Here is a 26,012-nt window from a genome sequence, read left to right as displayed (position 1 = left end):
TGAAGGTAGAGATCAGAGTGATGCTTCTACAAGCCAAAGAATGCCAAAGATTGCCAGCAAACCACCAGGAGCTAAGAGAGAGGCCAGGAACAGTTCCTTCCCTAGCACCTTCAGAGGGAGCATGGCCCTGCTGACACCCTGACTTTGGACTTCCAGCCTCCATAACTATGAGACAATAAATTTCTTTGTTTAAGCCACTCAGTCTATGGTTCTTGGTTATAGCAGGCTTGGAAAACTAATATAGCCACCATACATTAAGTCATAAAAATGAAAACAAAAACACAAAAAACCAACAATTGCCCTAAGCTCCTTCCCTTTTTCCACCTTCATATCCAATTGCTCAACAAATTCAGTCACTTCTAACTCCTGAATCACTCTTGGATCTATTTCTTTCTCTTCATCATCTCCACTGCCACTGCTCTAGTGTAGGCCTTCTTCCATTGCCTAGGCTCTTATAATAGACTCCCATTGAATCTCTCCTGCCTCTAGCCTCACCCCGACTCAATCAACCCTCCACATTGCTAGGAGATTCTGGAAAAGAAGCTAGAAATGACTCCTCATCACCCATGCAATAAAAAATCAAGTTCCTTCAGTATCCAAGGCCTCTCATGACAGCTCATTTTCCTAGCTTCTCATACCTATACTTTAGCAACGTTGAACTACTTGCTCTTCCTTGAGTATATCGTGCTCTCCTATTGCCTCTGTAAATGCTGTTCCTTTTCCTGAGACATGCTTCTCTTCCTTTCTCTTCTCCTGCCTGAGAAACTCCTACACAGTTGTTAAGATTCAGCTCAAGCTTTCTATTTTTAAAAAATAATTTTATTTATTTATGTTTAAAAATATTTATTTATTTATTTGGTTGCGCCAGATCTTACTTGCAGCTCGCTGGCTCCCTTGGTTGTGGCACGTGGGCTCCTTAGTTGTGGCAAGCGGGCTCCTTAGTTGTGGCATGCAAACTCTTAGTTGTGGCATGCACGTGGGATCTAGTTCCCTGACCAGGGATCGAACCAGGGCCCCCTGCATTGGGAGCGCAGAGTCTTAACCACTGCGCCACCAGGGAAGTCCTCCTCAGCACAAGTTTTCTACTGTGACTGTCCCTGTGTCAACTATCTGTCTCCCTCACTTCACTGGGAGCTCTGGAAAGGCAGGAACTGCCATTTGCATCTGTTTCCTTGGCACCTGAAAAATAACAGGCACTTAAGAAGTGATTTTTTTGAATAAATACACAGGTGAGTATGTTCTTTTGTTTATCTGCAAAGAACGTGAAAATATTAGAGCATAATGTTCATGAGTAACTTTTTGTGTGTGTATATTAAAACTATTCTTTAGGCAAGTTAATTCAGCTTTGATGGCCTTTTTTGGTAAAGAGGACTGGCCATATCTTTTTCATAGTTGTTCAGGACATACTGCAAATCTTTTAATTTTCCCGTATGCTCTGAAGCCTCCAATGAGAGAGTTCTATTGAAGATCTGTTAGTCCAACGGTCATTATAGGACACAATTAAATTCATCTTTCCACCCTTTAGATCTTAAATTTTTTTTTCAGGTCTGTCAGCTCTCCTTAGATATCTTGTAGGAGAATCAAAAGCAGTCAATTTGCTGCTACAGTCATATAGTGACTTAGGAGAAATGAAAGAGTGCAAAACTAAAAAATGCCTAATTGCTCCTTTCTACTTCAATAACCAAAATCATGCTTGACAGCACTTTACTTTATGAAGGGAAAGAGTTAAGTGATCCTCATTTCTACCAGGTTACATGGGTTATTTAACAAAACTCTCCCCACTCCACCCCATCCAGTGAGTTCAATCATCTCATATTCTTGCCTCCAGGTGGCAAATGCTTGAGGGCACTTTTATTGTCTTTCGCTGCTAAGAAAACCATTCCCGGTTATACATATCTTCCTCTTCTCCCTCCCTAAGTAGGGATAGGGCAGCGACATACACACAAAGAGCTTCGTTAACACATAACAAAAAACGTATTGCCAAAAAATATTCAGCGCTTTCTTGTGAAAACAGTAGCAAGTCCCTTTGGACCACAGCATGGAAAGTGTTCCACTAAGCCTTTAATGTGAATTTGCTCAATGGGACTGTGCATACAGGTGTAGAACAATTATTAGATTTGATATCTGAATGAGCCCAGGTTCCCACTAGAGCCTGACTGCTTCAGTGACCCCATTATTTTGCTTCCACTGCTCCCAGAACTGATCAACTTAATTATTCTGACTAACGAAACATTTAGGACATGAATTTCTGATTTGTTTTAAACCATATGGGACATCTAAAAGTGCTTCACTTAAAAAAATCACAATACAGAAGAAATGACTATGAGGATGTGTAAGATGCCTGGAAGTAGGGCAGGGCCAGGTTCTATGCTGGGACACAGACACTGTCTTTCCTGGAATGGCCGCTCTGTCTAGATTACTCCTTGGGATCAGTTACATTTTAGCAATTTCGCTCTTCCCTGGAATTTCACTCAAAAGAGAAAGCATGAATTTGGCAATGGGGGTAGGGGCACGGGAGTGGCTGAGGTTAAACCTTGCACTTCCTGCTGTAAAACACTCAGTTCCTTAAAACAATTAATGTTCAGAAGCGCAAACAACAACAACAAAAACAAACAAACAAAAAACCCCCCACTTTGCAGAGCAAGCCAATTACAGTGATTCTTTGGCAAGGAGAATAAAGAACAAGAAATATCAGAAAACGGGACTAACTTTAGAGTTGATGTGTAAGGAATACGACCTTGTATATATGGAAAGTTAAGGTCAAATTATATTTGTTAATAAAAAACGTATCACCTTTGAAATACTGGATTTTGACATTAACTTTAGCCACAGTGGTACATTACTAGTAGTACGTACCTAGGAAGGAAAATGATATACTATTTTGATACAGAAATATACTGATTCTGATAAGTCATAGCTGCTTCATAATTGGCATCTTTAAAAGCAAGTCCAACATCACCCATTCTTTCAGTTTATATTAATGACTATTAAAAAGTTATATGTTTCCTTACAGGAATGGGGGGCATAAAAGTATTACCAGTCTCTAAAATTTTATAGATGCTGGTTTATTTCCCATCAGTGAGTGCATCTGTCCTTAAAAAGAATGAAAGTGACATCAAAATGGTTCCCTTTGCCCCTTGCCTCCTTTCACTAATGATATGTAACGGCTGCTGAGCCTGCAATAAATGTGTTTGTGTCCAGTCATATTCCCATCATTTTACAGTCCATCTGATTACTTAAAAAAAAAAAAAAAAAAGGAAAGAATAAAAGCAAAGAAAGCAAGTCACAGGAGATGAGCCCAAGTTCCTGCTTCAAGGCACTGCCTGATATCAGCCTTCACTTCGTACTTCTGCTCGAAGTGCCTGATTTGACAAAGCACACAAAGTCAGCAGACAAGTCGCTTCACCTTCTCTCCAAAACTGTCTGACAGGAGTCAATAATGATTCTTTCACACAGCTACAATCTAACAATTTTAGATGAAAGTCTGAGGGGAAACTTTCTAGCTATTCCTTACAATATTTTATTAAAGAGGGGTGTAGAAATGCATTTGCCTCAGTGGGGCCATTCTCCTCTTCTGGTTCAACTCAATCCATTTTAACAGTTGGCAGTTTCAATAACAGAAGTTACAGGCTGCCATGCACAGACGCTTTGCATGCGACATTAAAGGAAAGGATTCAGAGATGGAAGCAAAAACGGAAAGAAAAAAGAAAGCAGCCTCTCTTCTATAAAAGAATTTCTTTAATAACAGCAGCTGGGAAAAATTTCTCTGAGCTTGTGTCCTTCTCCTACTGCTTTATATAAAGCGGCTACCATACTTTTCTTCCTAGGCTACATCTACTGACAGACTGTCAAAAGCAAACAACTTTCCCCCTTATATTGCAATAATCATCTTCTGTATTTTTAATGCAGTCAAAACAAATTTTCTTATTATAACATCACAGTGACAATCCCCCCTGTATTCCCAATGTAAAATGACATATTTTAAACATGATAATCATAAAAGCAGCCTATCCGTAATTACTATTTTTAGGTTAAATAAAATATCAACGTTTTTAATTCATGTTTAGGTTAACATTTGCAATTCAGCTTTTTGCAATATTTAAATGGAATTGAATAACTTATGGGAAAAATTTTTTTTAAAAGAACAAAAATTAAAACTGCTTCTTTCTTGACTGGCTTGTCATCCTCACTGCCCACCCACGACCTTCATCATATAATGTTAAAGAAGACCTTGAAGTTCACCAGATGAGCCCATTATTAACTGTTAGCTATGTCTCTGTGCCCACCAACTGTGACTTACTCAATTTTGAACTTGTACTTAATGATTATTTAGAAAGAAAGTATGTCTATTTTTTATACAATGTGCTGTGATTACTAGGATTAATAGATACAACATAATTTACAAGCTTCTGACACACTGAGATTGTAAATTGGTTAGTGTGGAGGAAGGGGAGGGATCAGGTTCTGTCACTGCATCTTGATACATATAAACTAACTACATATAAACTTGTGCATACAAACTAACTTTGGGTGCAATGATGATGTCTATATCTTTAAATGCCAATCTCCTATAGGCTAGGTCTGAGGGTTTTCTCTTAGGAGAAACAGCTCAGAAAAATAAGTAATTACCAAATATATAAGTAAATACATAAAATGCCTGCATGTAGAATTAGGAGAAACAGCTCCAATCTTGTTTTGCACCCTCCTCCTCCTTTTAAAACTCCCTGGCTTTAAATTGCTCTAGAGGGGAGGTTAGCTGATACTTTGTAGTAAATGGTTACCTTCCCTAAGCATCTCCAGCTTCTACAACATGTTGTGAAGCACCATTACGTTATCCACTCCGGGATTTGGTACAGTTTGCTCCTTCTTAGTCTATCCTTTACCAAGAGAGTGAAAACTGGTCACTCTTTAATCATAAACCTGAAGACTGATTATCCCTGTGCCTTCTCTTAGGCTAAACATTTCCAAACACATTTATGAATCCCTCATCACAGATTCAAGGAAAGGGGAGTTGTTGATATCACATCAGTTCTCAATTCATGTGGGTCAATAAAGTGTTTTTAAAAAGATAGCTATTTTTCAAAGAGCCTCATGAATTTGTATAATAGTTTGGAGATAATGGAACATAGAATTTTAGAACTGGAAGGGAATTTATTGATTATTTCAGTTCAGTCTAACCCTTCATTTTAGAGATGATGATACTGACCTCCAGAGAAGAGAATCAACTTGTCATAAATACCCTGCAATAAAGATACAAAACCGAAAGGCTTAAAGCAGGGAATGGGATGTAAGGTAATGAACCATGTAATCATAATTGTTCTTTCATTTATTGGATAATAGATGATTATGCTTTTAGAAAATAGATATTCATGAAGAAAGATAGCAATAAAATGATAGAACATGATCTTCTGATGGCCCTGTATAATAAACACTCGAAAGAAGTAATTAGGGAGTAACAATAAGTTTAAAGTTCCTGTAATATTATAATACAACATTCAGTGATCCAGCTCTTTGGTAAGAAAAAGTTCATTGGATCCTATATATAAATCCTATAATATATGTATATATTATATATATATAAATACAGATTATAGGAGATATATATACACATATATATACATATATATGTGTGTGTGTGTATATATATATACATATATATATATGAGGCATTAGACTTCTACATAGTTAAGATCAAAAAGTTAAAAGCTCTTCAAGCTGTGAATGTAAGTTAGAAAAGTCACTGCATCGCTTTCTCTGGTGATTCCGTCATGTTCCCCATTGTTGATGCAACAGGCTCAAAGCTGCTGGTATCCCGTCAATGTTCAGTGTCATTGCTTTTGTTAATCTTTGTCCTGACCTCCATGTTACTGACATACAGAATGTGCTTTAGTATTCAAGACACTGTTTTCAGGGTTTTGCTATGAGTTGGGTATTTTAATTTAGGTTGACTGGTAATAAAATATAATTCAAAGCCAACTGTCAGGTGAACAAGTTAAATGAGTGCTCGGTTTCATAAAGTCTCTGTTCCCAATTAGTCTCTGGAATCTGAATGAGCTGTACGTCGTCAATAGAAGTATTTAGAACTTGATTAGAAAGCAATACCTTTTTTGCATGCATTCTGTATGCTACTCACTATTGGGTATCTGTTTTAAATGCTAGAAAATGCTGTTCCTTTCACTGACTTCAACTCAAATTCTTTTTCTGAACAATGACCTCCTCATCTTACTCCTGTGAGCCACAAACATGGTGTGACTAGAGCAAAAGGAGATGAATTTTTGTGTATACATGGTTTATGTATATGTATCTCATTACATTAAAGCCACATATCCTATTTCTAAAATATTTACCTTTCCACCCAAACTCTCCTTTTCTTCTGTTAAACAAGATAGTTTTTCAATTCATCTTTCTGCATGATTCATACCAGCAGCCCCTCCTGCCCCCACCTTAAAATACTGGTGATCATCTGGTATACATTTCCAATCTCAGTAATATTCCAGCAGTCACATAGAAGCTAGCATTGTAATCATCCCAATGCAGTCTTAATAATGTTATATGATGAGTGAGAAAACGTTCTTATAGTTAATATACTTTATTGTACCAATCACCCCTTGATGCTTCCATTTAGTCCTTCTGGTTTGTTTATGATTTTCCATGGCTTGTTTGCATTATGTGTTGTATTATGTAATGCTACGTTAATTTCCTGTTGTAATGGGTCAGCATGCCAACATCATGCACCTCTTTAAATAAAGCTTCAAAATTTTTTATCAGCTCATAAGTTTTATTTAATTGAAATCATTAAAGTAGTAGAGAATCTTGCTGCATGCTTGGATTCCACTTAAATTGCTGGTATAATTTTGAATTGCTTTGTATCAAGTTTTGAAATGCCCTTATAAAGAAATTTTATAGCAACTATATACATTTTTTTTAAGTGAGGAAAAGCAGCACACTTCTTTTTTTCTTCGTTTTTAGGAAGATCTTTCTTAAAAATATGCTGCTTTCTAAAAATCTATGTGATATATTTAAAACTATACTATGAGCCATAACACACAGTGTACCTTCTTTTTGTTGGAAGCTAGCCACTTCAAAGGTACCATGGCAGAAAAGAAAGAGCACTGTCCTAGGCTCTGAACAGAACTGTGTACTGAACTGATGCCTAGAATAGGGATAATGTTTCAGACCTCAGATGGTCACTATCAAGATCAAGTGAGATCTCACAGATATTGAGAACAAACTAGTGGTTACCAATGGGGATGGGGGGAGGGGCACTATAGGGGTGGGCAGGGGTAGGAGGTACAAACCATTGGGTGTAAGATAGACTCAAGGATGCATTGCACAACATGGGGAATATAGCCAATATTTTGAAATAACTGTAAATGGATTGTAACCTTGAAAAATTGTATAAAAAATAAAATAAATTAAAAAAAAAAAAGATCAAGTGAGATCTTCTCTGTAGAGTGCCAGGCAACAACGTTTGGCACATAGTAGGCATTCAGTTCATTCAGTGTGTTAGTTGCATATAAATCTGAACCTTAGCTATGTGTGCTTAATAAACACATCTCAAATGTATCAACCTGGCGGGGGGGGGGGGGGGAAACACAACTATCAACTAACAGGTAGAGTTCAAGAATGAGCTACTGGGGACTTCCCTGGTGGCGCAGTGGTTAAGCATCCGTATGCCAATGCAGTGGACACGGGTTCGATCCCTGGTCTGGGGAGATCCCACTTGCTGCAGAGCAACTAAGCTCGTGTGCCACAACTACTGAGCCTGTGCTTTAGAGCCCACGAGCCACAACTACTGAGCCCACGTGCTACAACTATTGAAGCCCATACACCCTAGAGCCCGCGTGCTGCAACTTCTGAGCCCACGTGCTGCAACTACTGAAGCCCACGCGCCTAGAGCCCGTGCTCCACAACAAGAGAAGCCAACGCAATAAGAAGCCCCCGCTCGCCGCAACTAGAGAAAGTCCACAGCAACGGAGACCCAACACAGCCAAAAAAAAAAAAAAAAAATGAGCTACTGAGTATTGAGAGGATGGTAGCGAGAATCAGCAATAGCAAGCTTATACTTTCTGTATTTATTTTGGGGGAAAAAACTCATGGTGAGGGAGAATTTAAAACGCAGATTGTCAGGATTTATGCGGAGAAGATCTCCTCTTTCCTCATTACTATAATAAACAGTGATCAAAAAATGCCTCATCAGACTTATGGCAGATAAGGAAGGGAAGTACAACTTTAATTACGTCCTTGATTTATAGATAATGTTGCAACATCTCAAACAATGAACATCAAATTTTACCACAATCTATTTGCAAAGATTTGTGTATGTGTATGTGTTTTAGGGGTGTGATGGGAAATCATTTTTCATTCCATTCTTTTTAAATTAGAATGCACTTAAATAACTGTTCCAGAAAGAAAATGCAAATGAACATTAAACTACTTACATTCCTTTAAATTCTTTTCCAGTATGTGTCAACATACACACATTATTATAGATATAATCAGTGTTTATATACTCTCTTGGGATCTAATTCTTTCACTTAACATTGTTTCATGTACACATTTCTATGAGTTGTCGTGCAGTGGCACCACCATCAGACTGTACCTGTTTCCCTACAGTTCCTCCCTCACCTCACTTTGTGCTTAGACATTCTAATAGATACATGTTGCTACCTTACTGTTATTTTAATTAGAATTTCTTGCTGGTGAAAATTGTATTTTTCCATGTGATGATTTATCGTGTATTTTTTTTTACATGTAAACTTTCTCTCTCCACCTTTTATTTTCCTGTATGAACTGCCTTGGGAACCACGTCTAGAGGACCCTTACACATTTATTCCAATGTCAACGTAACCAAATTTGTTGATTACTCCACTAAACCTATACAACTAAATGGGATAGCTATATACCTAATCATCGCCCATCTTCCTATGCTTCGAAACCCAATATCCAAATGGTCTCCAAATCCTCTAATAAATCTCTAAATTATTTCCCAATCTATTGTTCTCTCTCTGAGACTACTTGCATCTCCTCACAATTATTTTTAGAAATCGACTTAGAAAGGTAACTAAAATACAAACCCGATTGCATAACTCAGTCTCCAGTTAATAAATCTTTTATTGCTTACAGGATAAAAATAAACTTTTTGAGCATAGCCTAGAAGGCCTTTGCAATGTAGCCTAATTTCATTTACAACCCAGCCTCATTTCCCCATTGTTCACATAAATTCTACATTACATCTAACTGTTATATCTAAATGTGCTACTCATTGTTCCTGAATATCCTTCTTGCTTTTCTTCAACCATCCCTTTGCTCATGTCATTTTGCCCCCCCTATTAGGCTCAGGTCCCCTTACTCCCTATTCTACTCGAAATGCCTATGAATATCTTACAGATCCTTTAAGTTTCATCTCAAATATGACCGACCTCCTGAAGGCTTTTCTGATATTTCTTAACTGGATATGGCTTCTCCTGTCTGTGAATCCTCAGAGCAGTTTATAGCTTATTTTCCCAGGTAAGAATTATTTGTATATTTGTTTTATCCCCTGGAATAGCTTATAAGCTGTTAAGAACAGGGGCTCAGCTCACATCTTTCTCCCTGCAAATGCTCTGCACATAGTAGGTGTTCTATACATTTTTCTTGAATTGAATATTCTCCAAGGTCTGAAAATCCCTATAACAGCAAGAACTTTGCCACCTACATGGTTGGATCATCCCAACACTCAACATAAATATGGAATGAATAAAAATTAAAAACATGAATGCTTTCAAAGTCATATAATTGGGTAAAAATTAAGAACATGTATATTCTTACCCTCCAAAATCCAAGGCACGCCTCCCCCCTCCCAGTTATGTCTCAGAAAAAAGGAAGCTGTCTTATGTTCAAGTCCTTATACATTCTTTAATTATAAGGAGCTTTATCTAAATTACTGTATTTTTTAATATTAAAGTACTCTTTGGAGGACACACATTAGTCTGGGACAAACTCGATTTGAGCTTTAGGTGATTATGGAGGTAAATTTACAGAATTGGGGGGAGGGGTTGGAAACCACAAAATGTAACAAGACCTAAGAATTATTTACAGGGTATGTTCTCAGAGTAAAGTGTTGGATATGATGGTTAAAAAACAAAAAACAATAGCCTTTGAAAGATCACCTAAAATTGCAATTCAGTAAATACCTAAAGATGATAAAAAAAAGATACATATTTAGAATGAATGGAATAATCAACTGACCTAGTGTTACGCAAAGGGATGTGTGGCTTGGGATAAAAGTGACAGGGATGCTATCATACACCGATTAAAGTGCTGTATCTCTATCTAACAACTTAGACGGACATGAATGTGATGTTTTCCAGAAAACCGCTAGGTGACTCAAAAATTGGCTCCCGTGCTTATAGAAACACTGATGTCAGAGATATGTGTGAAGAATTTGAACAACACTGTTTTACAAGATGGGATAGTGGGGGGGGGAAAGCAATTTTTCTACATGAAGATACTATATTACACCATATGCAAGTTGAATACATCTGTACAATTAAATGAGTTTCATATCATAATTAGATATTTTACTATTTCATCTACATTTTTGAGAAGCTATCTATATTCAAAATGGTCAAAAACTTAAAAAAGAATTCTATTAGGAAAATGGGGGCACACCTTAGCCATCATATTTGTTCCGTGCTTTTGAATCCAGGGCGGTACACATGGCTCATTTCAGCCACGATAATAGTAAGAGCTGCCACTTAGCATTTGCTGGGTGTCATGGACTTTGTTAAGTGACTTGCAGATGCTATATGTCAATGATTCTTCAAACAATCCTACAGGGTAGGTATTAGGAAGCCATTTTACAAATGAGGAGAGTATGCCTCCAGGAAATTAAAACGCTTGCTCAAGATCATGCAGTGAATAACTAGTGGATATCCATGGAGTTTCAAAGTCCATAACCTGAAGTGCCACATCGTACGGCCCCCATAAGCACTGAGCCTGAATTTCTAGGTCCATGACTTTGACAGGATGGTGCTTTATATGAACAATGGTGAAGTCAAAAGTAGGACAAGAACAAGAATTTTTGCAATCCATAAATGCATTATCATCTTCAATACTAACCCTTTTAATACATTTTTTATTTTGAATACATTTTTCAACTAGAAACCTGAAGAATACCACACTCATGATCTGTTTTGCCTCATGATTCTATTTCTGGTGAGCTTCACCAAGGGCTGCTCTATAGAAAGAAATGGTTTGTCCTCCTTTGCTTCCCACCTTCTCTCTGCTAACCATGTGCCTACACAATTCATGGATGAATTGACCCGAATCACTTTACTTTTCAAAATATGCTAGTTCTCTATACTCAATATTTTGTAATAACCTATAAGGGAAAAGAATCTGAAAAAGAATAGATATATATATGTATAACTGAATCACTTTGCTGTACACCTGAAACTAACACAACATTGTAAATCAACTATACTTCAATAAAATAAATAAATACGCTAGTTCTTCACAACTTCTGGGGTAACTTGTTCCACGAGTCATGTATAGTACCACCCCTTCCCCATTGTTTACTTCCGTAATGTTTCAAGGATATTCCTTAGTTCCAATATTCTCGGCTTTGGTAAACAGGTTTGCACATATCCTATCCAAAGCTTTTATGATTTCATTTGATGGACTCTGAGCATAGCCTCACGGAACCACTATATTTTCCAACAGAAGAGCCCTAATTTTTTTTAGCCTTTCATAACAGGGAATTCTCACTATTTGCCAGTTCATTACAAATGCCTTCTCTGGCCCGATGCAGCAGCAGCAGTATTTTTTTTTAAAAAAGGAGCAGCCATCAGAATTACCTACAATATTTCATCAAGTCTGGAGGACCTTCATCGTGTACAAAGGAAGCAGAATGTCTTCTGTTTGGATGCCAATCTTTTTCCAGATGCAGACCAGCAGAAATGTTGACCTTTGTGGCCTTGGCAACTTCCTGAGCTCATTTTTTCAGGGGACAGCTACCAGTCACTCCTAGATTCCTTTGCAAGATGGGAACGGAGAAGCCGGAAGCCTGCCAGCCTGTGAAGGCAGCCTGGCTTATTTTACTTTCGTTTTTTTTTCTAAATACATTTACCCACACAGAAGCTCATCTGCCACTTCTCGGCCCACTCGTGAACCTCAGGAGAGCTTCCTGCAGTTTACCCCTGGCAGCTTGGCATTTCACTTTCAGTGAACTCAGAACAGCTGAGTGTCAACTGCAAACTCTCTTTCTTCAGTTTCCTTAACTTTTTGACAGAATCAACTACTTCCTTGAAGTAATTAAAGTGATAATGTTTGAAATTGAAGGAGAAATACTAAGTGTAAAATTATCCTCCAATTAAACAAAAATGCCCCACACAGTGATAGTTTTTTTTTTTAATTTCACCGTTCTTCACAGTGATGATGAAAAGTAGATTGTAACAGAAGCCTAGATTTAAGACATGCTACTGGCCTCGTATCTCTGAGGGCATAAAAGCGAAGGATTAATCTGCCAAATATCCTAAAATGCATTTACTTTCATTGTCATCAATCCTTCCAATTGGTCCCCCCCAGGTTGCTTTGTAATTCTATATGCCTCTTACATATTTAAAGAGCTTACTGTTTATCATTACTTCATTTTTAAAACTTTTATTTCCTTCTCTAGGAAGCCTTATTAATTTTTATAATACTCCCTTTTCAGATTGTAAAATAAATAAAATAGATTTTAGTCTTCTCAGATATGCCTCAATGGTATGAAGGCTTACTATGAATTTTAAAAAATCAATTAGCAGAATTCTAATTTTCCCAGAGACATTTTAACAGAAAATAATGAAGACAAGATTTTAAAATTCTGTTGTAGCTAATTTAGTATGTGAAGAAATAGATTGTGTAATTGCCTTAATATCTACCTTAGTTTTAAGTTCTGACCTGAGCATGGGTTGCTGTGTCATTTAAAGTTCCTGAATGATCCACACAAATCTCACGTTAGAAGTAGACTCAGCAGGATATAATGGAAGGCACACAGAATCTGGACTCAGAGGTCCTAGGCTTACATTTTGCTCAGCCTCATTCAAGCCAGGAAACCAGTAATGAGTCAATCTTTCTAATCCTCAGTCTCTTCACCTGCAAAGTGAGGAGGTCAATTTTTTGGTTTTTTTTAGAGAATTCTACCTTTCTTTTTTTTTAATGAATTCAATCCAGTTTTGTTTGTTTATTTATTTATTTATTTATTTATTTATTTATTTATTTATTTGCGGCAAGCGGGGGCCACTCTCCATCGTGGTGTGCGGGCCTCTCACTATCGCGGCCTCTCGTTGCGGGGCGCAGGCTCAGTAATTGTGGCTCACGGGCCTAGTTGCTCTGCGGCATGTGGGATCTTCCCAGACCAGGGCTCGAATCCGTGTCCCCTGCATTGGCAGGCAGATTCTCAACCACTGCGCCACCAGGGAAGCCCCAGGAGGTCAATTTATCTTACTATGCTCACATGTTTCTTGTGAGGCTCAAATAAGGTATTGTAAAAATTTTTTCAAGTAGTTAATAAACAATAAAGTTTTATTAAAATTGGCTTTATTAACTGCAAGGCTTATCTAAAAATAAACCCTCTTGCAAATGGGCTACTTTGTATCTTTTCTACTGTTGGCTCTCTATTTTATACTATGATCCCTTGAAAAACAGTCATGGCTTTATGGCTGTGCTCATAATTAAAAAAAAATAATCTAAGTATTTTTCCATGCCATCTGAACAACCACAGAAGAAAGAGCCTTGTTGTTTTCATTTTACCATTTTCTTTTTAGTCCAGGTTCTTCAGCACAAGCCACTCTGATGATGTTTAAAACCAAGATATCAAATGACACTGTCATGATCTGGAAATGTCTGCAAAGTCCAATGGGAAGTCTTAGCAAATGTCAGAGTACCTCTAAGGCAAGGCAGATCCTCAGGATGGATAATGATTCAAGAGTTTAGTACTAAAGATACAGCAGGGTTCCAGGGAAAGGCCTGCTTGAGGCTCAAAGGTCAAGCAGCACAAGTTTAATGCCGAGTAAAGTAAAAGGTCACTTAGCATTGTGATTAGTGATGCTGAATGGGTACAGGGTGATGTAACAGATACAGTCAACTAACACTTCCATTTCGGGAGGTGTCAGAATGGATATTTTCATCCATTCCCCTTCCTTTCTGACAAGTAATTACTTAGAAAAGCCAACGACTGAAAACACATCCTAGGCAGCAGTCAACTGTTTGGTAGTTAGTAGTCTACTGTGGTTGAGTTGCAGTTAAAAGGCATTATAGAGGATGATAACTTACAGACTTTAAGGGAAGAGAAATTATCTCTACACATCTGTTAAGAATGATCCTGGTGTGTCTGTCACTGGCAATTCAATTGTTGATTTTCTTTTAAAGCAAAACAAACACACGCATCAAGACAAACAGAAACCTGGAAGGGGAACTGATCCAAGTGGATGATACTAAAACAAAGGATACACATCATCAAATATGGCAGATGCATAGCGATAAGCACTAAAGGAAGGTGACAAAAATCCCCCCAACAACAATATCCCAATACCACCACCACCACCACCACCAAAATATTCCAATAAAAAAAATAAAGGTTCCCCACCATCTGCTTTAAATAAGTATAAGGAATGCTGAGATATATGGTAATGTGTGAAAGTGAACCCTACACATTCATAATGCAAAGGACTTGTTGCGATGGTTAACATAATAAAATCCTTGTAGGGTGATGGCCTATCCTAGGATATAAAGTATGGATATAACTGGAGTGGAACCTAAGGGTGTTTCATGTGGCATCCACAGGGTCCCAATAAGAAAGTGAAATCAAAATGACACATTTGAAAAGGAGAATATATATTTTAATCTCATTTTTGATCTAGTCAGAGCATTGAAGGATTTATCCTCACAGCTAACTGGCTACGCATATGTATACTGTAGTAGCCCTCTAGGGTTTATACAGGTTAGAACTGTAAGCTACTCAAGGATTTTTTTCTACATCTTTGTATCTTTAACACCTAACATGGGACCTGCCACAAAGCCTGTGGCAAATAAAAGTATGCTGAATTGAACTTACAGAAACTTTGCTCTTACGGGCCTTAGAGTCTTGTATATAGATGGGAAAAATAATTTAAAAACAAGCGAGTGAAAACGGATGCTAGGAATTATAATGAGAGCTACTCTTTTTCATGTCTGTATCTCTGGCATCTAGTGCTGTTCCTGGCATGTGGGCGACCCTTAGGAAATACTGAGCTATCAGTGTGTCACATAGAGAAGGTGAAATGTGATGTGGATCTTGAGAGGTGGGTAGGATTCGAAGATGTTTATTCCCAACCCTTCTTAGCAGCAGTTTCTAATGGAACTGGAGAGGGACATCTCTCCTCTAACCCCATACAAATTTACATGAGTCTCTTCTTTCTTAAAGCATGACCTCTTTTTGATCTTCTTGGGATAGATATGACGTGATATCTATCCCAATTTTCTGGTAGGTCAGGATTGTATAAATCAGAGTTGGAAGTTGGACCAGAGGACAAATACCAGTGAATATCTGTCTTGCTGTAGAAGAGAGCTACTTTTTTTTTTTTTAACATCTTTATTGGAGTATAATTGCTTTACAATGTTGTGTTAGTTTCTGCTGTATAACAAAGTGAACCAGCTATATGCGTACGTATATCCCCATATCCCCTCTCTCTCTTGCGAGAGAGCTACTTTTGATTTTTTTTTTTTTAGAGCTTTTTTTTTTTTTTTTTAAATTTATTTATTTATTTTTATATTTATGGCTGTGTTGGGTCTTCGTTTCTGTGCCAGGGCTTTCTCCATTTGCGGCAAGCGGGGGCCACTCTTCATCGCGGTGCGCGGGCCTCTCACTGTCGCGGCCTCTCTTGTTGCAGAGCACAGGCTCCAGACGCGCAGGCTCAGCAATTGTGGCTCACGGGCCTAGTTGCTCCACAGCATGTGGGATCTTCCCAGACCAGGGCTCGAACCCGTGTCCCCTGCATTGGCAGGCAGATTCTCAACCACTGCGCCACCTGGGAAGCCCGCTACTTTTGATTTTAAATACTTGTGGTTTCATGCTATTTAAGTATGTATTTTGTTGGTGAAATTTTTACTTTGTTCTTGGTGATATTAATTCAGCAGACATTTACTGTGTCTACCATGCACATGGAAACAAAAAGTGAATTCATAAAATAGAGATGTAATACTATAGGTTGAATTGAATTTTTTAAATTTTATTTTATTTTTTAATTTAATTTTTACTGAAGTATAGTTGATTTACAATGTTGTGTTTTATATATATATATAATTCTTTTTCAGATTCTTTTCCCTTATAGGTTATTACAAAACACTGAGTATAGTTCCCTGTGCTATACGGTAGGTCCTTGTTGGTTATCTATTTTATATATAGTAGTGTATATATGTTAATCCCAAACTCCTCATTTATCCCCCAACATGATTTTTACATTTTTAAAAAGTTTTTAATGTCTCTATTTATGGTAAATTATTTGAGCCATTGTGACTGTTCTTAGGGTTTCTTTTCCCCCCAGTATCTGTCCTTTTTTTATATTTCTAGATCAGTTCAACTGAAGAATACCCTGACATGGCAAGGAGATTTGTTTAAAACATTATTTACAACAACTTATTACTGCAAATCAGAGTTGTCTCAATATGGTACAGTAATAAATCAGATGTAATTTTGATGCTGAATCTGATGTAACACAGGAGCTGTAAGGTATATCCCCAATTTTACACTTTTTAGTTTGAAGCCGTCTGTTTTCACCACCTCCTAGTAAATAAATGTTCTACCTTTGAACACACACGTTTATTCTAATAAAATACCACTCTTATCTTGGTTAGCTAGAAGATTTTATTTGGAAAAGTTTTCTCTGCATAAAAGAAAAAGTGTTTGAAAACCACTGCTCTAGTCTCTTACTCCAAATGGCTCCCAGAGGTCACTTTCTAAAACCCCAAATTTGATCATGGCCCTCTTCTGCTTAAAACCTGTCAGTGGACCCTACACCATATAAAAGTTCAAACTCCTTTGTGTCCAACTCCCCAGCCTCATCTCTCACCTTGCCTCTTCACATCTGTACCTCAAGCCATATACTTTTTTTTCCCCAAACCATACATTTTTCATTTTTTGCAGTTCTAGGACCGTGGCAAAGCCTCCATTTCTCTCAGCTTTTTAAAGAGTTGTGCCCCAAACCTCAGATACTGACTACCCACTCTGGCCTCCTTGTCTACTAGGAAAACCACTTTTTATCCTTTAAAGTTCAACCTAAATATAAAGCCTTCCCTGATCGCCTGCTTCCCTTCTCCCACTAAGAGTTGAGTCTTTCTTCCATTGCATTCACCCAGCAACCCGTATACACCGTTATCCAACTCAAAAGATTTTAACGTGATTATTTGTTTCCACCTTAGTCTCTCCCACTAGACTGTCAGTTATATGAGGATAGTGATGTGTCCTGTCATATCTTTGAATCCTTGCTACTTAGGACAGAATCTGGTTCACAGATGTTACGTAATACAATACTTACTTAAATAAATAAAAAGTGACTAACTCAGAATTCTTCAGTTTCCCAGGGACTAGGGTTGATGTTTACTTTTGTTAAGCAAACTCCTTCCCCATAGATAATCTAAAATTAATAGTATAAATAAGATTATAAGGAGAATATTAAAAATGCTTAAGAGAACAAACTTTTCAAATCCCCTCAAGTACCTTATAAGCATCAATTCACATACAATTGATATGCTAATTACAATTTAGCCCTATTTGTTCATTAAAACTGGGTCCTTAAGGACCTCTACTAATGTTTGAATGACTGAATCTTGTTAACTTAGCTGAAGCTCCTGAACATACTAGACATAAATAAACATGCATTTCCTTAAAATTATTCCATAATTCCAATAATTTTCCCTAAATCAAAATGGCCTTTCTCATTTTGCAAGACGCTTTATTAACTACTGTTTCGCTTCATTTTATGATACTACTTAAGTCCATTCATTGTTACTTTAAGGATTAAAAAAAATATCCACAATGGTATTGGTAGAGGCTTTCTATTATATATTATAAAGCCAAATTCTTTGGCATGAAATAGAAGCCCTTTACCATCTACCACCTGTTCATTCTCTCCTATGTAGCCCAACCGTGTATCCTACCATTCCCTACAACTAGCCCTACAGTCCAGTTACAACTCCTTGACTTTCTTGAAGGATGCTGGGTCTTTTCATGACATCATCTTTTTATACATATTGTTGCTTATTTCTGTAATGCCCTTTGCATACTCATGACCATGAATTCACTTATTAACTCCAATATCCATTTTCCCATGCCTCAAAAGACAGCTCCATAAGAAAGCTTTTTGGTCACCTAAGACAATGTTAGTCGCCCATTTCTCTGTGTTCCCAGAGCATTTTGTTGAGACGTATATTATTTATGACAATATGTTATATATTTATCTCTACCTCCATTTGAATGAGGTCTTTGAGTGCAGAGACTGCATGCTATTCATCTTTCCATCCCCAGCATCCAGCATTGAATCTGGCACAAAGAAGGCACTGTAGTGAGTTGAATTGTGTCCTCCAAAAAGATACGTTGTAGTCCTAACCTGCGGTACCTGCGAATGTGACCTTACTTGGAAATAAGTTCTTTGCAGATGGAATCAAATTAAGATGAGGTCATACTGGATTAGGGCGGGCTTTACATCCAATGACTGGCATCCTTATTAGGAGAAAGAGATTTGGAACACAAAGCCTCAGAGGACACACAGAGGGAAGAAAGCCATGTGACAACAAAGGCAGAAATTAGAGTGATGCAGCTGCAAGCCAAGGAATGCCAAGGATTGCTGGCAACCACCAGATGCTAGCAGTGAGATATGCAGCAGATTATTCCCCTCAGAGCCCCCCAAAGGAACCAGCCCTGCTGATACCTTGATTTTGTATTTCTAGCCTCTAGAACTGTGAGAGAATAAACCTCTAGTTTTGCCACCCAGTTTGTGGCAATACATTATGGCAGCCCTGGGAAACTAATATAGCACCCAATATATTTTTATTGAATAAATAAGTAAGTGGATGATGAATGACTTAACAGAGGTGATCCTTTTACTCGGTAGAGGATCTATGTCCAATGAATTCTCCAAAGCATCTATTCTTCTCTGTCAGCTATGAGTCTCAGTAAGCATATGGAGAGTCCCTTTACAACTTCCATACATGTTTAATTCCAAGATGATTCTGGCTGGAAGGAAGGGAACAGACATAAAACCCATGGAAAATTGATGGCTTCTCTCTACCATCATATCCACTGGGAATAGAGCAGAGATCTCGAAACCACAGCTGAAATATTTAGGACATGATTCACCCAATGAAACTGCTTCTCTGTTGTGGGATATTCCCTTTGAAGTTTTGGTTGGTGTTCTGTGCTCTAAAATGGGATATATAGTGCTGGAATGCTCATGTGAAAGTTCCTGAGTCCACAGTAGAATGGTAGAGTCATGAGCATGGTTGCTATTACTGCTGTTGCCCACAAAACCTATTTTAGGGGAAGTTTACAACAAAAATGACAGTAATGCACACAGTAGATCTACATATAAAACCAGGTAAAATGTTACTTCTCTAGCCATTTCATTAACACGGCCTTTGCTATACAAGTATAACCATCTTCTACAGTCACAGAAAGTTTATCATTTATGAAACGCTTTGACACAGTCTTATTTAAAATAAAAATAAAATCACCTTTTATTTGTTTTTTTTCATTAAAAAATTCCTTTTCTACCTTACAGTCTTTTTCCTACACTAACACTGATTTCCAGGTTTTTTACCTGAAGTCCTTTTCTTCATCGCTGTTTCTCATTTTCGTAATAAGGTTTTCTCCCACTCACCCTACTTACAACTATAGTCAATCACATTGATTATAATGATGTCTCTGTAAAAATATTTCAACTTCCACCTTATAGCTAGCTCTCTCTTCTTACCTCCCTCACTTAAAAACCATACAGTGAAATAAAACACGGAATTGAAGGTAAAGGAAGATTGCATTTCATAAAGGTTGCCATATAACTGCATTTCTGAAGATCTGGTTTGCAGCCAACGGACATGCAAATGTTTCTTTGTTGGTGCTAGAGCTATCATCATACAGAAGTATTAGAACTCAATGAGATCCAAATTCTTCCTCTCTTCCAGGGACCAGTTTAAGTCAAAACAGACACAGATGAGTAATGACAGAGTGTAAGCCCAGAAAAGAGACACACACTAATGATGCAGACACTAGAAACATAGACTGTAAAGCATCAAAGAAACACATGCCAAATGTCCCACCAGCCTGTTTTTTTTAAGCCTCTTCAGGAAGGCCTTGGCTGGGAACAACTTATACTCTTCTGTCTGACGAACCCCAACACAAATGCTGAGAGATATACAGCTGCCTTGTTGGGAGAGCTCTACTAGATTTATAGTGGCTCTTGGTCTGGAAGACCTGTGTGGAACAGACTAGTTTTGGGGCCACTGTTTTAAGTAGCTAGGAGGTGTCAGCCATTATTTGACTTTACTTATGTCGCACACACTTAGGGTAAGTGCTGTCACTTACTTTGTGCCAGGAACTATTTTAAGCATGTTACAAATATACATTTACTTAACTTCAGAACTCTATAAATTAGATAATCTGATTATCTCCAGACTATAGAGGAGGAAAATGTGGCACAGAGAAGTCAAACAACTCACCCAAGTCATACAACTATTGAGCTGCAGGGCTAGGATTCGAATCCAGGGAGCCTTTTCTCTGTAGTCCAAGCAGTAACCACTATCCATCCTGCCGTTCACTAATTTCTTGAGCCTTCTAGACTACTGTGGTTCCAGAGGAGGGAACCTCTTTAGCCTTTCTCAGTTTCTTGGATTATGGGTTAGTTTCAGGATCCCATTGGACTTCATGATTTACTCAGTGTTTAAGGTGTGAGAAAGCTTCTAGCAGGTACCTCTGGAATGTATGAGAGAGGGGTGTAGTCTTTGTCTTCCGAGAGCTCGAAAATGAGTTAATCATAAAGGCCACATGTAGACCAAAGAAAAACTTAAGGACCTTTACAAAGCTTTCTATGCATCAAGAGATTGCTCAGGGACTGAGAGGCATGGAAGCAAGGGATTTGGATTCTGCGCCACAATTCTCCTCTAGGCTAGACGTAGTGTCTGAGGCAATCACTAGGCGTCCTGCTATGGATCCTATATGTCTGATTACAGAAAGATGTACCATTTGAGACTGATTTCGCCAGCTGACTATGTCTCTGCTAGCTTCCACCGTGAGAGGAGGAGCTCTATAATTGTAATTGAGCCTGTAATTGAGCTACATACACCCTAGTAGTATACCAAAGGGAGGGTGGCAAATGTGAAGATGCATTCTAACATTTATGTATTCACATACATAATATATGTGTGTGTGTATATATATATACAAGTATACATATACATAGGCACATATACATATATACACATACACCAATATATAACTAGAAATTGCTGAGAATTTACTCTATGCCAGGCTCTGTACTGAATGCTTCATGTGAATTATTCTGTTCATCATCACATCAAGCCTGTAATATAGGTATCATTATTTATCCCCTTTGACAGATGAGAAAACGGAGGTACAAAGAAGTAAAGTCAGTTAGTAAGTGGGAATTGTCAGGATACAAATCCAGGCTGCTGGCACCACAGCCATATAATCTATTGCATATAATTTGAGTTAGGCCTTATGCTTTATCATACTTTCTTAAAACTCTTTTACTTTTACATTTTCCCAACCATTTTTTTGACCTACTCATTACATAAAGTCTTTTAAAGTCAGCCAGAGAATAGAGTTGCAGATTCAGTAAAATGTCAAAAGTTGCAATATAGTGTTTCAGCACTGGGCCACACTGGACTTGAATATTTTCCCTCTTAATTTTTCTATTTCAGGTTTAAACAACTGCTGCATATATAATATCCCTTGTAAAAAGTCCATTGTGTTTGTAATTAAGGGAGTCTTAGAAGTTGAAGGCAACAAAATTTATTGTTGCCATGGGGAAAAAAAAATCCTTATCAACACAGAGTATGGTAAAAATGCCTGGTTTATTGGCTGATCTGTGATATGTGAACAACATCCAATTCTCTGTTATGTTTAACAAGGAAAAAAAATCAAATGCTATGAAAATGTTGTGAATATATAATTATCTTAATTAGGATGTATTTTGAAGCAGTAAATTTCACATCCTTGGCACATGGTGATAAGCTGATACATGTGCAAGGCAATTATATAACCAAAATTAAAATATATTCAGTGCACAAAACAGTAGTAAGAATAACATAAATCCAGGTCCATTATTTTGGAAAGAAACATAGTATTATGAGCTGAATTGTGTCCCTCCAAATTCCTGTGTTGAAGCCCTAACCCCTAGTACCCCAGAATGTGACTGTATTTGGAGAGTGGGCCTTTAAAGAAGTAATTAAATTAAAATGGGGCTGTTAGGGTGGGCCCTAACCCAGTATGACTGGTGTCCTTATAAGAAAAGGAAATTAGGACAGAGGCAACACAAAGTAATGACCATGTGAGGACACAGCAAGATGGCAGCCATCTGCAAGCCAAGGAGAGAGGCCACAGAAGAAACCAAACCTGCCAACACCTTGATCTTGGACTTCTAACCTCCAGAACTGTGAGGAAGTAAATTTCCGTTGTTTAAGCTGTGGTATTTGTTACAGAAACCCTAGTAAATGAAGACACATAGTAATGATTAAGAAGTCAACAACTATTACTAGTTCTTCGAAATTCTATGATTTAGAAGTTCTAATTTTGGGGGGGGTTCTTCAGATAGGAACACATATATTGCTTTTCCATATGGAGTTGTATTATCATTAAAAGAAAAAACTCTAGCCATCTTGAGATTTTCTTTTTACTTTATCTTATGGGAAAGAAATTTATACTTTCAAAAAGAAAACTGTGAAGAGTGAAATGGATTAGATGCTATATTTTGAGGTGGTGGTTCCAGAGCATAAAAACCTATAACTTAAGAGTAGGTATTCTCAAATATAATTTAGCCCCGAATGTTATGATTCCATCCACTGGAAGTCCACTATTTAACTGAGGCTGTATTAATTGCTGATTCAATTTATTATCTATTTATTTACAATGTTGACTTCCTGATTTTTCATGTAAACTTTTCACATTCTCTTCTCTAGATATGTACAAACAAAATAACTTAGTAAGGTTAAGATGTCTAGCTTTTTCATTCCCATGGAATGCCGTATATAGTAGGAGCTCAATAAATTTGCATCCATAAATGAATGAAATTTTTCGCCCTTAAGTGATTTTGTAAGTTCCTACACTCAAAATTATTGAGTTCATAGCTTGGGAGAAAATGCAAAGATCATCTAGTCCAACAACCTCATTTCATGCAAGGGGAGACTGCTGATGCCTAGACAGCCTTAGTGACCAGATCAAGGTCACATGGTTATGGACTAAAATTAGACTTCTGTAAGTCTTAGTAAGTCTAAGTCTATACACTTGCCATGATCACTAGCTGAGTTAGTGCTACTTTCACAAATCATAAGTCGGAAATGTTTCATACATAACTGTGGACCATTTGCCTCACTTTCCAGACTTCATGCTATAATTTTTTGGCTTTTACCTTCACAACGCCATTTCTAGAGAATGGGGAGATGGAAAATAGGGATTAAAAAAATGTCTTAGGAAGGAAGTTATATGTAGAATAGGCAGTATGGGAGACTCTATGCTTTGGGAATAACCAGAGTTGAGAAATCCACCTTGGGACTTCTGAAAATAGCCACTGGATTAAACAAATTATGGAGAAAAAAATTAAAAAAAAAAAACAACTTACCATGACACACATGTTTTACTGAATCATAACAATGCAAATATTAGTTTCAAAATTCATACAATCAGACAATAACCAGGAAGTGTTACTGATCTAGTTTATTATCATTTGCGGATGTGACAAACTCAAAACCAGGCTTCGGCTGCCCAGATTGGTGTTACCAGGCAAAATTGCAAAGTAGGTGGCCTTCTACCTATTTTTAGGCACTCCTTCCCTGCCTTTTAGTGGATGTACAGGGCCCTCTTGCTACTTATAATTCCCTAGTATAGGGGCCCAAAGAGCCACTCTCACCTCTAACCCTAACCCTTTCACCAAATAACCCTTGCTCTACATTACTTCTCCCATTCTCCCTGCTCCACAACAAAATATTCTATTCACTTACAAACCAGAAAGTAGTCAGAGTGGAGTAATTAATATGGAGGTGTAAAATATTGATAGCGATACTCTTACTTGTGTTTTATAGGAAGATCTTATTTAACTAAATGCAGCCTGAATTGGTAGAGGACCTGTGGGAGGTCTTTTTGGGGAGATGAATCTTCCCAATTGCCCTTACCTATCCCTCCTTAGAGGAAAGATTCGTAAGAACTTCATATGCCATTAAGAACTCTTTTCTAGACTTTTGGGCTCAGAGTTAGGTGGTGGTGTCATATGCATGGTAGTGGGAGATGGCTATGAGGCAGAATGTAAGAAACAAAAGTACTCAACAAGCAGCAAAATGTTCTTAGTTTAAAATCCCATGGAAGAAATATTGCTCAACTCAGAATGAACAAGCAATTGTCTGAAATCTGTATATGAAAGATAGATTTTCCTTAACTTATTATATAATACTTCTTTTTGAAATGGCCATTCTATGTTTAAATTAAAATTTGAGCGTTTGAGTGTTTTTCTTTGACATTCAAAAATAGGTCTTTATTTGAAAACATACTTAGGTATTATTTTGAGTTTTTCTTTTTCTTAGAGGAAATTAAAAAGGAAAATATGCATGTGTACTCTACTGGAGACATGCCATAACTTAAAAAAGTATAATATTTCTGAAGAGTACAGGTAAATTAGTTTGTAGAATGTGGATTTGTTTGATGTTTCCTCACGGTTAGAGCCAGGTTATGCATTTTGGGCATGGGAACTGTTCTAGATTAAAGGGGATTAAAAAGACATTATAACTAAATGCAATGTGTGATCTTGCATTTTTTTTATTTTGCTATAAAATATATTAGTGAGAGAATTGATGAAATTTGAATAAAGTCTATCAATTAGATAGGATTTTATCAATTTGAACTTACTGATGCTGATAAATTTACTGTTACATAAAAGAATGTTTTAATTTTATACTTAAGTACATTTAAGTACTTAGAGGTAAAGGAGCATCATGTTACAATTTACTCCCAAACATTCAGAAAAAATAATGCATGTGTGTATGTCTGTATCTAAAAAGAGAAAGAATGATAAAGCAGATGTGATGAAATATTAATATTTGGGAATCTGGGTAAAGAGCATATCAACATCTTTGGACTATTTTTGTATTTCTTGTGACTTTCCTGTAAGCCTAAAATTATTTCAAAATTAAAAACATTTTTTAAGAGCTATAGAATATTTTGAATGTGTTTATGCATGTTAGGTTATTTCCATATTTCCATATACACTTAGGCAAGAAGACCTGAAAGACAAGTTTTAACCTGAAACTTTAATTTCTAAGATCCACTTTACAGTAAATTAAACCCAAATACTGAAGCCATTTAGCAAGTCAGCCTATCTACAAATTGGATCATAGGTGAATAAAATCAAACAAATCAAATAAAAAGCAAGTTAAAATCACAAAAAATGTTAAAGTGTTTTCAAATTAGTTTCTTTTCTTCTTCATTTAAAATTTAGATAAAATATTTTCCCAGCACTTGGGAAAATCTCTACCTGTCATTTTATAAATGGGCAGATTTCTCGATGTGGGCTTTCATGTACAAATAACTCAGCAAAATTCCAAAATAGATTCCTTTTAATAACAAACATATGAATTCACTTATTTCAGTTGCAGGTAAATTAGTGAGCTGCTTGGACATTTTTCAAGTTCTTATTGTGACAAGAAAAAACTTTCAAAGCAACATAAAGGTTTAGAGTCAACTTGGTCAATTAATTAAATCAAACCATGAGCCAGAAGACCAAGTTACATTAATT

The 26,012-nt window shown here is 37.1% G+C and overlaps 1 protein-coding gene across 5 annotated transcripts in view; it reads right to left on the bottom strand.

Annotated features, from left to right (window-relative positions):
• DIAPH2 (diaphanous related formin 2) overlaps positions 1-26,012 on the bottom strand; it is an 865,471-nt gene that overhangs the window by 34,082 nt on the left and 805,377 nt on the right. For 3 of the 5 annotated variants that reach the window (XM_082447365.1, XM_082447362.1, XM_082447364.1), the window contains one exon: positions 18,466-18,541. The exons of the other annotated variants lie outside the window; for them this stretch is intronic. In XM_082447365.1, the coding sequence (XP_082303491.1) occupies positions 18,466-18,541 (76 nt within the window). The remainder of the gene's footprint in view (positions 1-18,465; positions 18,542-26,012) is intronic. 5 annotated transcript variants of the gene reach the window in all.

The sequence above is a fragment of the Balaenoptera physalus genome, assembly GCF_965194825.1.
Source record: "Balaenoptera physalus genome assembly, chromosome: X".
Taxonomy (NCBI): Eukaryota; Metazoa; Chordata; class Mammalia; order Artiodactyla; family Balaenopteridae; genus Balaenoptera; species Balaenoptera physalus.
This window is presented reverse-complemented; position numbering and strand designations above follow the sequence as displayed.